General features: G+C 40.3%; 1 protein-coding gene across 1 annotated transcript in view; it reads left to right on the forward strand.

Moving 5' to 3' along the window:
* LOC121850201 (protein diaphanous homolog 2-like) overlaps positions 1–14,121 on the forward strand; it is a 203,901-nt gene that overhangs the window by 189,690 nt on the left and 90 nt on the right. The window contains exon 3 of the mRNA XM_042340715.1: positions 13,441–13,545. Within this exon, the coding sequence (XP_042196649.1) occupies positions 13,441–13,545 (105 nt within the window). The remainder of the gene's footprint in view (positions 1–13,440; positions 13,546–14,121) is intronic.

Below are 14,121 nucleotides of genomic sequence, written 5' to 3' on the forward strand. Positions count from 1 at the left end.
TGGAAACCCTTAAATGTGTTTGGAAAAACATTCAGCATTTCCCTCAGTGATAAAAACATCAAAAACTCATGTAATATGATATTGATGAAAATGTCTTTGGGTGATATGGTTCAAAGTTATGTTCCAGGTGCAGTGGACCACTGTGACACATCATCTTATAGAACACCGTTTGTGAACTGAGATATCTGGCCTTAACATCATCTCCAAGAATATCATTATATTCAGGCTGGCAGGTGTCTCTTGTTGGACAATTCACTTTTCTATCCACTGAATCAAACCATAGACAGTCAGTTACCCTGCCAAACTGTTGTAATCAACACTCGAGTCAGACTTGATGGCACAGAAACCATCACAAAGAACTCTAAATACATAAAAGATGCATCCAAAGGGCTACTCAGACTGGCCAATGCTTACTGGTGAACACATAAACCCTACAGAACACATTCTAAACAACAGACAGGCACAGAAAACTTGTGAAGCAATTTGAAATGTCCTCCTGACATGAAAGGCGTGATATCTAATGTTAGTATTTTTATTTGGCATAAATGCCGCATGGGTAAGAAACCTAGCACAAGATTTCTGTGTTTCTTCCACTTCTCAAGTCAAAGAGGAACTTTTACCAGTCTTTTTCACTAAGTCAGTGAACATTTGGCAGAATTGGTGATATTATGTCCTTTGATGCCACAGTGCTTTAAAAAGAATTATATAAACATTGCAGAAATGAAGAGGGATATTCAATTCAACTCATCTGTGCCAGTGTTTATACTCCTCTGAAGCTCCACCATTCCTAATTCCCTCTCACATACCTCTCTATTCACTTTTCCCTCTTAAAGTAGAATTAAATATTTGAATATATTTAAAAAGCATGTAAATAAAATAACACTATAGAGAATAAATTACACAACCCACTATAACCCACTGTTGTTTTTGTCCCTCTCGTCTACCTTCAATATTGTGTGCAATTTTGGTCTCCTTATTTAAGAAATGACATACTCGCCTTGGAGGGGGTGTAGGGTAGATTCACTAGGTTAGTTCCTGGGATGAGGGGTTGACCTATGAGGATAGTTGAGTAAACTAGGTCTATATCCTCTAGAATATAGGAGAATTAGGGGTGATCTTATAGAAACATATAAGGGGCTTATGGGGCTTGACAGAGTAGACAGTGTGAGACTGTTTCCCCTTATAGAATCTATAACTAGGGGTCACAGTCTTAAGATTAAGGGTCAGCCCTTTTGAACAGAGTTGAGGAAACACTTCTTCACTCAGAGGATAGTGAATTTATGGAATTCTCTACCCCAGAAGGCTGTGGATCCTCAGTTCTTGAACATATTCAAGACTGTGATTGATAGATTTCTAAAGGATAGAGGGATTAAGGTATATGGGGATAAGGCGGGCAGATAGAGTTAGGTTAGAAGATCAGCCATGATCTTATTGAATGGCAGGGCAAGCTCAAGGGGCCAAATGGCCTACTCCTGCTCCTAGTTCCTATGTTCAAAGAATGTTTGCTGGTTCATTTGAGATGAAGAACTTCCAGAGAACCATTTTAATAAGCTTTTATGGGCACTGTTGAGAAACAGAGAATTGTTGTCAACATGCAGTTAAATACGTGGATATTTCACTGGCAAGCTGGTAATAGTCACTTATGGAGATGTGCTCTTTAACAGGGAAATCTAAATGAATGGCTCTATGAATCCTATTTATGATGCACTTTTGTGAAATCCTTCCAAAGGCTTTTTTTTAAGGTGGGCTATATTCTGTGAAGGCTTAGCTTTTGAAGTTGCATAATGATTTGTGCATGACCTGATCTTGGCAAGCAATGAGTGGCGACCAGGCAGTTCCTGAATACAAAATGGAAATTCTCAGACTAATTGTTGAGTGGAATCATCAGCCTCTTGGAAGCACAATTGCCTGCCCAGCTGCCTAACTTGACATGATGTATGACAATAGAGAGCTCAGAAGAGGAGGAAATGATTCAGTTTCTCTCAACTTTTCCCATCTTATTCTCGTCTCTTGAAGATGATTTGGCTAATTTGGAAGCACACTCACCTCTCAGTCAGAAGGCTGTGGATGCAAACCCATGTCAGGTCTTTGAACTTGCATAGTCCAGACTGATACTCCAATACAATGCTGAGTATCCTGCATTGTCAGAGTTGCCGTCCTTTGATGAGATGTTAAACTGAGTCTGCCTGTTCAAGTGGATGTCAAAGATCCCATGGTATTATTTTAAAAGACAAGCTTGATGTCCTGGCCAACAATTACCCAGATAATATTTGGCATTCATTCACTTGGAGGCTATTTGTGGGACATTGCTGTGGTCAAATTGTTCCCAGCGTTCGCCTGTCCAAAATTTGCAGTCATTACACTTTTGCAGTAAATCCTGTGAAGCCCTTTGAGATGTCCTCCTGACATGAAAGGAGCTATACCAAATGCAAGGATTATTATTATTATTATTTATGACTTGTGGTGAGAGACAGTTTACACTCCCTTGTCTTGTCACCATTTTCCACACTTAATAATGGACTGATGTCACTAACCTTTTCATTTATTGGAGACGTGACAGGAGATCCCATCCAAATAATTGCACTTTCCAATCACTGAGAGGCAATTAATAGAGTAAAACTCACCTCCTAAATCTCTAGAACCCTGGGGCTAATTGTAACACCTTATTGCTGTACCAGGTGAGAATAGATATCTCGAGACAGAGCAGGGAACGTTGTATCACCTACTAAGCGATTAGTCAACTCACAACCTTAGATCTTTTAGTGTCCTCCTTGGCAAGTTCTATCACAACCATAAGTGTTTTATTTATTATTTCCTATATACAGTACCTTGCATTGATCTGTAAAAGATGTGGTGGACCTACCAACGGAGGCATTAATTAAAAATTAACTAATGTTTTAAAATGGGTATTAGAGCGAGGTGCTTAGCGGGTTAGCATCTTATCCTCCCACCTCTGGATCCTAACTTTGAATCAAGCCCAGCTTAAGCCAGCCCAGATAGAACAATATCAATTTTCCATGCAAATTTAATTTAGATGGTTTCAACCTCGTTTCTCTTGTCCTTCTGTTGTGAAAGCCACTATATTAATATGTTTTGTATGGCTTCATAACACAAAAGTCATAAATTTGCCACCGTATAATTGGCACAAAATTGCAGTCTCACTTTCAGAAAAATTCATACTGATGTAGTTGGTGCTTTGCTCCTCTGAGAACGAAAGTACATTGCAGAAGAATCATAAAAATAATCCTTGCATTTGATAGACCATGGTTTTTGGGGTCAGCCAAGTGTCTGGCACATGTAGAAACCCATCACCCTGCTTAAGGGTATCCAAACCACATGGAAATCCGAGAGATAAATTGTTGGAATGGAATGCACACTCACTCCCTGCTTGCCTAATTCCGCAAAGTATTGACATGTTGAAATATCTGAGTTTTCTGTTCATGTATTTTGTAGGCAAACAGTGCAAGCAGTGCCCCACAAAATTATGAGATGAATGACCATTTTTTCATTGGGGGATTCTCGGCCAGATTATTGAGACTCTCTTTTTGAGTAGTGCCGTGGGATATTTAACTTTTACCTGAACAGGCAAGCAGGACCTTGGTTTAATGCATTTCATGTAAATGGCCATAGTGTTATGAAAGAATTTGTATTTTATTATCTCAAAACATTTCATTAGTGATTACTCTCCAGTGTAGTGACTGCTTTTTGCTGGGAAACATGGCAGTCATTTTAACAAACAAGATTACACAAGTAGCCATGGATTCGATGACAATTAATTTGTAGGATTGTTGAAGACACCAAAAGAAACTCGCTATTGGGTTTGTGTAATGCTAAGAGAATTTCAATATCTACTCAACAAGCAGATGGGATCTCAGTTAACATCTCATCCAAACGACAGCACCAGCTTAGGCTACGAGTTGGAGTTCCAATGTGATATTTAAGATCTGTATTGTGATTGAAAAGCAAAAGTGCAACCAACTGAGCCAAACTGAGATGTTGCGGCTCTGTATGTATTCCAATTTCATCCAAATAATGGCATCTCTGACAATGCAACGCTCTCCCATCACTGTAGTGGCTCGTCTGCTAAGACTGAGTTCAAAGTCACGACTTGGGGCTTCGTGACAGGGGCATAAACCCTGTCACTGCATTTTATGATTATTGGAGATGAACCTATGTATAAAGGGAGCTCACAACGGCTGGACTCCAATCAGACTTGATCGGTGTTCTCGTGATAATTGGGCACCAGCCTTAAGGAATAATTAAGCACGAGTGTAAAGCTGAAGGCTTGGGCGTGTGAGAGGTGAGTCTGGAGAAGATGGATGTACCGAGGTAGAGCTTTTCTTGTTAAACTAAACCTTTGATTTTTTTTTGTTAAAACCACTGTGAAAATTTTTCAGCCGTGACCTACACCCTCCCAACAGGCTTGAGCCCACAACTAGATGACTCAGAAGGGCAACGCTAACACCATGTAGAGAGGAGGGAGCTTAACTCTGCCGCTGGCAGTGCTGTACCTGACCTGGCATTCCTTGCTGCTCCGGCTACTTGCCTGAAAAGCGAAAAAAATGTTCCATGCCTTAAGGTGACTGACATTCGTCGTCTTGATGAGCATAACTATTTGGCATAAATTGAAAAGTGTGTCAGATGTCTTGGTAGTAACACAACATGCAAATAAAACCCTAGAGTGACAATGAAAATGTATCACAGCAAAGCACCAGCTACATCAGTGTGAATTTTTCTCAAAGTGAGACGACATTCACACTTACTGTTTATATCTTCAGTACAGGATTGACTGTCTCTCACAAGATCTTATTAGCCTTGACGGGATGGAGTACATGAAACAAATTGGCAGATATATATGACCCATATTTCGTATTAGTGCTTGCTGCTCTGAATTGGGCATTTACTTTTGACTCCTGACAGCATGAATAATGCAATTAGTGCTGTGACACTGACAGACACTCAAACGTCATTTTTAACATGTTTAAAACAAAACAACAAAAAAATCAATTTGGAAATATTACATTCAGTGCTTATAAATATTTTATTTTTTGGGAACTGAATAATCCACATGAAATTATCAAATTGATATTCCTTTGGGTTCTTTAAAAGCAATCTATTTTTTAAAAAAAAGAAATGAGAACAGTAGGCCCATTATCCTTAAGATGAATCTAGCAGCGTGATATGTTAATATTTAACATTTGATTTAGAAAGACTGTTGGCTCCAAGACAACTCTAGTAGTAAAGTTGGGATCAAGCTGAATGATTTCAGAGGTTCTCACTGTGACCACCAGTTGCTCTCTGTAATTCATAGGCACCTCTGTCATATAATAAAGCTGAAGTGCTGAGGTTGGTGCAGATCCATGAGTTATTACATAGAATAAGTGCTGCAGACCTCTGCTACCAGACAATAAATCAATAGCTTACATGCAAGTGATTGACTTTGCATTATAAAGCTAATAGTATGTTTTCCAAATGATAGCCTGGTGAGAGATTTATAGTTCTGGCTAGCCTTGGACAAACTTGTTATAATGATATTGGTTTAATTCTCTCACTGTTTTTTTCAAAAACAAATAGAGAAACTTGAGAACTGCGAGATAATTTAAATGCATTATCTCATTTGTTGTATTGATTATTGTTAGCGTTAATATTGAAGTTTACTTCTCAAGCCAATTACCCTCAAGGCCACCTTCTGCTCAGATATTCTTACAGCTAAACTTCCAGATAAAGCACCATTAATCTGGGGAACATTTCTGCAGGATGAACCCTCTGCTCCGTTTAACCTTGGGAACTGATGGAGTAGAACATGTTTTGCCGAAGTTTTGCTATTTAACAAAACATTCAAATTCACTGAAAGCCCTTCAATTAATAGGGAGGGAAGAGCGAGAGACACAATTTCTTTGTGCTGCTCTATTTTCTTATCATAATACATTGACTGATCAGCAAGGGTGGCCATATAATAGGTATATCACACCATCTGCTGAATGTTAATTGTTCCTCAGCTAAGCAAGAGGTGATCCTTTAGATTGGTATTATATACTGAGTGAGTAGAACTGACAGGGTTGAAAATACAACCATTTTCTACAAATTGCAATAAGAACATTAAATATTTTTATGAATTGTAATTGTACAGGAAATACTCTACGCAAGGTATTACGTTTACATGTTGACATTGTTTTTCATAAGGGACGTGGTGAAGTGCCAATTGTAAGACAGACTAAATTCTGAGCTAATAATGAGTATGGCCCATTAAATGTTGCAGTGAGTGCTCATAAAAAGCCTATTTGTTACCGGTGCCTGACGATTTGCTATTTGCTTTCTATGGAAGGATTATACTTAAAAGTTGTCGCTTGGACCTCAACCAGAGTTGTAGTTTGGGGTGGGGTGGGAGGTTGAAAATCGTGACATTTAAATGTGACAATGATCATCAATATTAGGTAACACATTGTTAAATTCCGCCCTGTCGCTAAGCAAAGACATTGACTTCTGGCACTTCTGGCAATGGAACAATCCCCTACACCACCCACCACCGCCAAGCAGGGTAATCGGTAATTAATAGCTGGAACAGGTTATCAGGAAGATCAAGGCACTGGACTCATTGAAGACGAGGGCAGATGTTGTAATGGGAAGACTGTACGATGGGTGTTCTGGAAAAATGAAATGGGACAAAGGGCCATCTTCACCAAAACCCATCCAGTGAAATGGCACAGGACAACAATTATGGGGGGGAGGGAGGTCAGGAGGGATTGCCACCTAATCGATTATGGGTTGCCTCATTCTTACTTGGAGTGATACCAGACATGTATCTGCTGGGAGGATGGCAGGGACTTGTTTCATCAATGCAAGCAGGTGATCGTTGAAAACAGGAGCTCAAGCGCATAGAGTGAGAAATTACAGTCTATAGGAGCTCCAAGAGATGTGAGAAGGGAGAAAGTTTTCCTGTGCAGAAATAGCATCAATCTTTATATTGATGCCAGGACCACCACAATCTAGTTGAATGCCTTGGATCTGAACAATACTTTCCTTTCATGGATAGAGTAGAAATGAAATGCTATTATTGCATGACATATTGTCTCTTATTGTGCAGGCCTGGAATCTGGCCCAGATTCCCCAGTTATACTATTTCAGCATTGATTCAATGTAGTTTTTGTGTTCAATTAACAACAGAAATACAGTGTATTGACAGTTTGATGTTGAATTGTTTTTCAGGCTTGCCTATGAATTTACCTCCAGGAGGGGATTTGAGTATAAAATTCATCCATAGTGCTCCTTTATTAGCTCCCACCCTTAGCCTGCTGCTAGTGTCATCAGGTTTTAGTGTCAAAATGTTATAAATGATTTTAGAATTGGGATTAGAAAATGTTTGTTCACAGATGGAGGTTTGCGAAAATATGGAATGCACTTACCTCAGAAGAAGGCTGTTTAAAAGGGAAATAGATACAAACCTTTGAAGTAATGGTAATATGAAGAAAATGTGGGAAAATTGAGTTAAAAGATGTGCCATGATCTGATATGATCTATCAGTGTGGGCTCAATGTGCTGAATGGCCTCCTTCTGTGCCCATGTTGAAAAAGAAAGGCAACCTTGGGGTTTAATCATAACATATAATCCTTGCATTTGATATAGCTTCTTATCATGTTACCATGATGTCTCAATGCGTTTCACAAGATGTACTGTAGAGTGCTGTGACTGGGTATTTAATGGGTGAAATATCGAGGTTATAAAAGGAATTGTAAATTGCAATTCCTGCAGGTTCCCCCTTCTCTCAGGCTGACCCTCTGCAACTCTGCTTGGAAATCGAACTGTAATGACTTCTGCAAAAGTGCCTAGTCTCTGACAAAATAAAGCTATTTAATGGGACCAGAAAATGAAAGATTGGTGCCCGGTGTCTTAGATAACACGCGTCTTTAGCATATAACCAAGTAAAGGTCAGGACTTTCTCGCTTCATAAAACATTGTGTTTTTCATTAAATGCCTTGTTGCATGAAGATATGTGTACTCAGAATATCTTTATAAATTCTACAGTTTGTAAGTACCAGGCCTCCATATTACAGTGGGTACAGTTGCTGTCTAGTGAGGGGATCCAGTCAAATAAATTCCTCAGCTTATGTCACTGAGTCTTGCTGACATTTGGTGATAAATCTATAGATACAATGTATGTTTTTCTGTGAATTTCAAGCGCCGTTGTCAGTAATTAAATTTGCCCCCTTAACCTGTTTACAGGAACATGATCTTCCTGTAGAAGTGACTGTGGATCTATGTTTGTGTGTTTTAACACCCAATGTGATCCTGTAAATCAGCCTAGCTGATTGGTAGCATTCTCACTTCTTGACTCAGGGTTGTGGATTCAAGCCCATGTGGGGAGTTTGAATTCAGTCTAGGCTGATGCCTTAATACAGTACGAGGAGAGTACTACATTGTCAGAGGTACTGTCCTTCAGATGAGATGTTAAATTGAGGTCTTGTCTGCCTGTTTAGATGGACATTAAAAATCCCATGGCACAATTAGAAATGAGAAGGGACTTGGACTTGAGAAGCGACTCGAGCAGAGAGCCTAGAGTGAGCTACGTCCGGAGTGAGGCGAGGCCAGAGTGAGAAGGAATTAGGGGAGAGTGGGAATTAGGTGCAGAGGGGGAAGTATATCTTCTAAACAACAATAATACAGGGATAAATAGAGTGAGAGGAGAAAATGACCTGGCAGGTGATGTATGAGGAATGTGGTATGTGGGAGTTGATGGAGGGCAATCTGAGCCTGGGCGACTTCATCTGCAGCAAATGTCTGCAAATGAGGAAGATCCAGCTTAGAATAGCTGAGCTGGAGTCTCAGGTGGAGACACTGCGCAGCATTAGAGATGGGGAGAGTTTCCTGGATAGTTTCATCCTGGAGCCAGACACTCCCAGGGAACATTTCATTGCCAGCCATGGACAGAACTGGGTGATAGTCAGACAGGCGCGTAAGGGGACCCGAAAGAGAGGGGCAGAGGAACCCCAGGCTTTAACCTTGTCCAAAAGGTATGAAATACTTGCAACCTGTGTGGACAAGGAAGTCTGTGAGGAAGATGGGCAAACTTACCCCAACACTTCTATTCAGGAGGCCACACTGGGAATAGTCAGAAGGAATGTAGTGGTAATTGGGGATGAGACAGTCAGGAAGACTGATGCACTTTTCTGCAGCTGTAGCAGGGAGACAAGAAGACTCTGTTGTCTTCCTGGGGCCAGGGTGAAGGACGTCACTTCTGGGCTGGAGAAAAATTTGAAGCAGGAGGGAGTGGATCCAATAGTTATGATTCACATAGGGACCAATGATGTAGGTAGGACAGGTAGGGATGAGTTGACGAGCAAGTTCCGGGAATTGCGAGTTAAGCTAAAGAGTAGAACTTCGAAGGTGTTAATATTGGGATTATTACCTGAGCCAGGGGCAAATTGGTACAGGCAAAAAAAAATTAAAGAACTGAATACCTGGTTAAAAGAATGGTGTGGAGGGCAGGGGTTTCACTTTATAGGCCACTGGCACCAGTATGGGGGGAGACGGGAGCTATTCCAAAGGAATGGACTCCACGTAAACAGGGCTGGACAAATGTCCTGGCAACACGAATAAATAGGGAGGTAGACAGGGCTTTAAACTACTGAGGGGAGGTAAATTCAATCACATGTAATCCGTCACAATTAAAATTAGAATCGATAAAAGTGGGAGAGCAGATTAACCAGGGAGATGAACAAAGTGTGTCAAATGGGGAAAGGAAGCCCAGGGATAGGGTACTGGTGAATAGGACTAATAGCCCAAAGTCAGAATTAAAGGTGCTATATCTGAATGCGCGAAGCATTCGAAACAAGATAGATGAGTTAAATGCACAAATAGAAACAAACGGGTATGATCTGGTAGCCATCACCGAGACATGGTTACAGGGAGATCAAGGGTGGGAGCTAAATATTCCAGGGTATGTGGCGTATAGAAAAGATAGACAATGTGGTAAACGAGGAGAGGGGGGTGGCCCTGCTAATAAAGGATGGGATAAAAACAGTAGAGAGGAAAGATTTTAAATCAGAAAAGCAGGAAGTAGAGTCAGTATGGGTAGAAGTACATAATAACAAGGGGCAGAATACTCAAGTGGGAGTAGTTTATAGACCCTCGAACAGCAGTCACAGTATCTATCAAGGTATAAATCAGGAAATTAGCAGAGCATATAATAAAGGAAAAACATTAATTGTGGGTGATTTTAATCTGCACATAGATTGGGCCAACCAAATTGGGAAAAGTATGATAGAGGAAGAGTTTATAGAATGCATTAGGGATAATTATCTAGATCAGTATGCTGAGGAGCCAACCAGGGAACAAGCCATATTAGACCTTGTTTTGTGCAATGAAGCAGGGCTGATCAGTAAACTGGAAATTAAGGCTCCTCTAGGGCAAAGTGATCATAATATGATGGAGTTTAGCATTAAGTTAGAGAGAGAAGTAGTTAAGTCCGAAGCAAAGGTTTTAAATTTAAGTAGAGCCAATTTTGCTGGTATGAGAGAGGATTTAGCCAAAATAAACTGGGAAATTAGACTTAAGGATTTGACAGTAGACCAGCAATGGCAGACGTTTAAGGAGATAGTGCAAAATTCCCAGCGAGCACGTATTCCTTTGAGGAATAAGAATGCCACGGGAAAGGTGGCCCAACCGTGGCTAACTAGAGCAGTTAGGGAAAGTATAAAGTTAAAGGAAGAAGCCTATAAAACAGCTAAGATGAGTAGTAAACCCGAGGATTGGGAGAACTTTAGGGATCAACAAAGGAGAACCAAAAAAGTGATTAAGAGGGAGAAAATGGAATATGAGGGCAAACTAGCAAGAACATAAAGACAGACTGCAAGAGTTTTTATAAATATATAAAGAGGAAGAGGCTGTCAAAGGTAAATGTGGGTCCGCTACAGGCAGAGACGGGGGAATTATAGTAGGGGACAAAGACATGGCAGAGTCATTAAACAAGTACTTTGCTACTGTCTTCACCTTAGAAGACACTGAAAACCTACCAAGAATAGAGGGGAACCAAGAAGACAATGTTAGCGAGCAACTTGGGGAATTAATATTAGTAAAGAAATGGTTTTAGGTAAATTGTCAGGTCTTAAAACTGATAAATCTCCTGGACCTGATGGCCTACATCCTAGGGTTTTAAAAGAGGTGGCTACTGAGATAGTGGATGGCTTGTCTTTGATCTTCCAAAATTCTCTGGATTCTGGAACGGTTCCCATTGATTGGAAGATTGCAAACGTAACACCACTATTTAAGAAGGGTGGGAGAGAAAAGATGGGGAACTATAGACCAGTTAGTCTGACATCAGTGGTAGGGAAAATTCTTGAGTCCTTAATTAAAGATGTCGTTATGGGATTCCTGGAAGACCATAACAAGATTAGGCAGAGTCAACATGGCTTTACAAAAGGGAAGTCATGCTTAACTAATCTTTTAGAGTTTTTTGAAGATGTATCTAGCAGGTTAGATAGGGGGGAACCAGTAGATGTAGTATATTTAGATCTTAAAAAGGCATTTGGCAAAGTGCCACACAAAAGGCTATTGCACAAGGTTAAGGTCTGCAGGATTAATGGGAACATATTAGCATGGATTGAAGAGTGCCTAACAGGTAGAAAACAGAGAGTAGGGATAAACGGGTCATTCTCGAATTGACAGGATGTGACTAGTGGAGTGCCACAAGGATCAGTGCTTGGGCCTCAGCTATTTACAATTTACATCAATGATCTAGACGAGGCATTGAATGTAACGTATCTACATTTGCGGATGACACTAAACTAGGTGGGGGAGTAAGCTCTGAGGATGATGCGAAAAGATTGCAACGGGATATAGATAGGCTGGGGGAGTGGGCGAGTAGGTGGCAGATGGAATTAAATGTGGGGAAGTGTGAAGTTATTCACCTAGGTAGAAAAAATAGAAAAACAGATTATTTTCTAGAGGGGAGAGATTAGATAGTGTTAGTGTTCAGAGGGATTTGGGTGTCCTTGTACACCAGTCTCAAAAAGTTAGTTTGCAGGTGCAGCAAACAACTAAGAAGGCGAACGGCATGTTAGCGTTCATTGCAAAAGGTTTAGAATATAAGAATAGGGAAATCTTGCTGCAACTGTATAGGGCCTTGAGACCGCACCTAGAGTATTGTGTACAGTTTTGGTCTCCTTATTTAAAAAAGGACATACTTGCCCGAGAGGGAGTGCAGCGTAGATTCACTAGGTTAGTTCCTGGGATGAGGGGACTGACCTATGAGGATAGGCTGAATAAACTAGGGCTATATTCTCTAGAGTGCAGAAGAATTAGGGGAGATCTTATTGAAACATGTAAGATTATTAAAGTAGATTAAAGTGGATAAAGTAGACACTGAGGGTCTGTTTCCCCTGTTAGGAGAATCTATAACCAGGGGTCACAGTCTTAAAATTAAGGGTCAGCCTTTTAGAACAGAGTTGAGGAAACATTTCTTCACTCAGAGGGTGGTGAATTTATGGAATTCACTACCCCAGAAGACGGTAGATGCTCAGTCCTTGAACATCTTCAAGGCTGAGATTGATAGATTTTTTAAAAATAGAGTGATTGGGGTATGGGGATAGGGCAGGTAATTAGAGTTAGGTCAGAAGATCAGCCATGATCTTATCGAATGGCAGGGCAGGCTCGAGGGGCCGAATGGCCTACTCCTGCTCCTAATTCTTATGTTCTTATGTTTCCTGGTGGTGCTAGTCATCCATTCCCCAGATAAAATTGCTCATTCACTTCATGGCTGTTTATGGGTTAAAACAGTGTTCAAATTGGCTATTGCATTCACCTGCAAAAGATGCTTCAGAGTATATGCTGTGAAATTTTTTGAGATATCCTCCTGACTTGAAAGGTGCTGTATCAAATGTAAGATTTTTTTAAATGATATTCTTTTTGCTGCGGAGGAGGTTCAAGGAAACACTTGACAAGAAGCGTTCATGTTGTGTGCACTTGAATATTTTTGCTACCATGTTGCCTTGAGCACATAAACAGATGTACGCTTTTCATTACCAGGAATAAATTGGATGCTAATGTAGTGCTTTTGCTTATAGAAGCCAAGGTGAAACATTAACTCTTCTTACTAAGGTGCAGAGTGGGTTTCTTGCATTGTGAAACATATTTAAGTTTTATTTACTGCTTCTACGATGGCAGAACAAATTTTATATCAACACAGCTACATTAAGTTGGAGAAAGGTTCATTCATCCTTTACAAAAGCTTGAGAATTTTAATTCTGGTCTTTATGCTCTTTGGAGAGTGTTATTTTAAGATAAAAAGATGCCAACGTGCAATATTTTACTCCCAATGTTCAAGCTCTTGGACAGTGTGGCATATATTAATGAACATGAATGGGATTCATAACATGGTTTCTTTTTGCAGAGGCTCTGCAGTCATTACAGAATTTTTTTCATTGATCTCTTGTATTTACCCAACAGGAAGATATGAACCTCAATGAAGCACACAAGGCACCACTGAGAGACAAAGACTTAGCCACTAAACGGGAAATGGTCTTCCAGTACATCTGCACTGCTTCGAAGTCGGTAAGTGAGGCATGAATTTAAATCCAGCACATGTTAATAAACAAATTGTTTGAACACTGGAAATCTCATTTGTTAGACAGATTTATCTGCCTCTTCAGGTGGATGTTAAAGATCCCATTCAACTATTCGAGAAGAGAAAGGAACTTCTCCTGGTGCCCTGCCCAACAATCCCCTCATTAAAATTGCTTTGTGGCTGTTTGCTAATTGGTTGCCACATTTGTCTATAAAATACCCAGTCACAACTTGTTACAGTCAATCCTGTGAGGCATTTTGAATGCCTTCCCAACATGAAAGACACTGTATCAAATGCAAAGATTATTATTCTAAGATTAAGACTTTGGTTCGTGATGCTTTACCTGTGTGGCAACTGCAGTTCAGTGTGTTAGAGCGATAGGAAATGCAAGAGGGTACAGAACCACTCATTCATCTCTCTTGTGTGCAGCAATTTCGAGCCTTCCTTAGATTGCTTTCACAGCCCTCTGCTTAGCCTGCCAAAGGGATATGGGGAAAGAGCAGGGAAACGCAATTGAAAGGATTGTTCCTAAGTGCCAGCACAGACATGATGGGGCTGAATCG

This window comes from Callorhinchus milii, unplaced genomic scaffold (assembly GCF_018977255.1).
Source record: "Callorhinchus milii isolate IMCB2004 unplaced genomic scaffold, IMCB_Cmil_1.0 Scaffold1, whole genome shotgun sequence".
NCBI lineage: Eukaryota > Metazoa > Chordata > Chondrichthyes > Chimaeriformes > Callorhinchidae > Callorhinchus > Callorhinchus milii.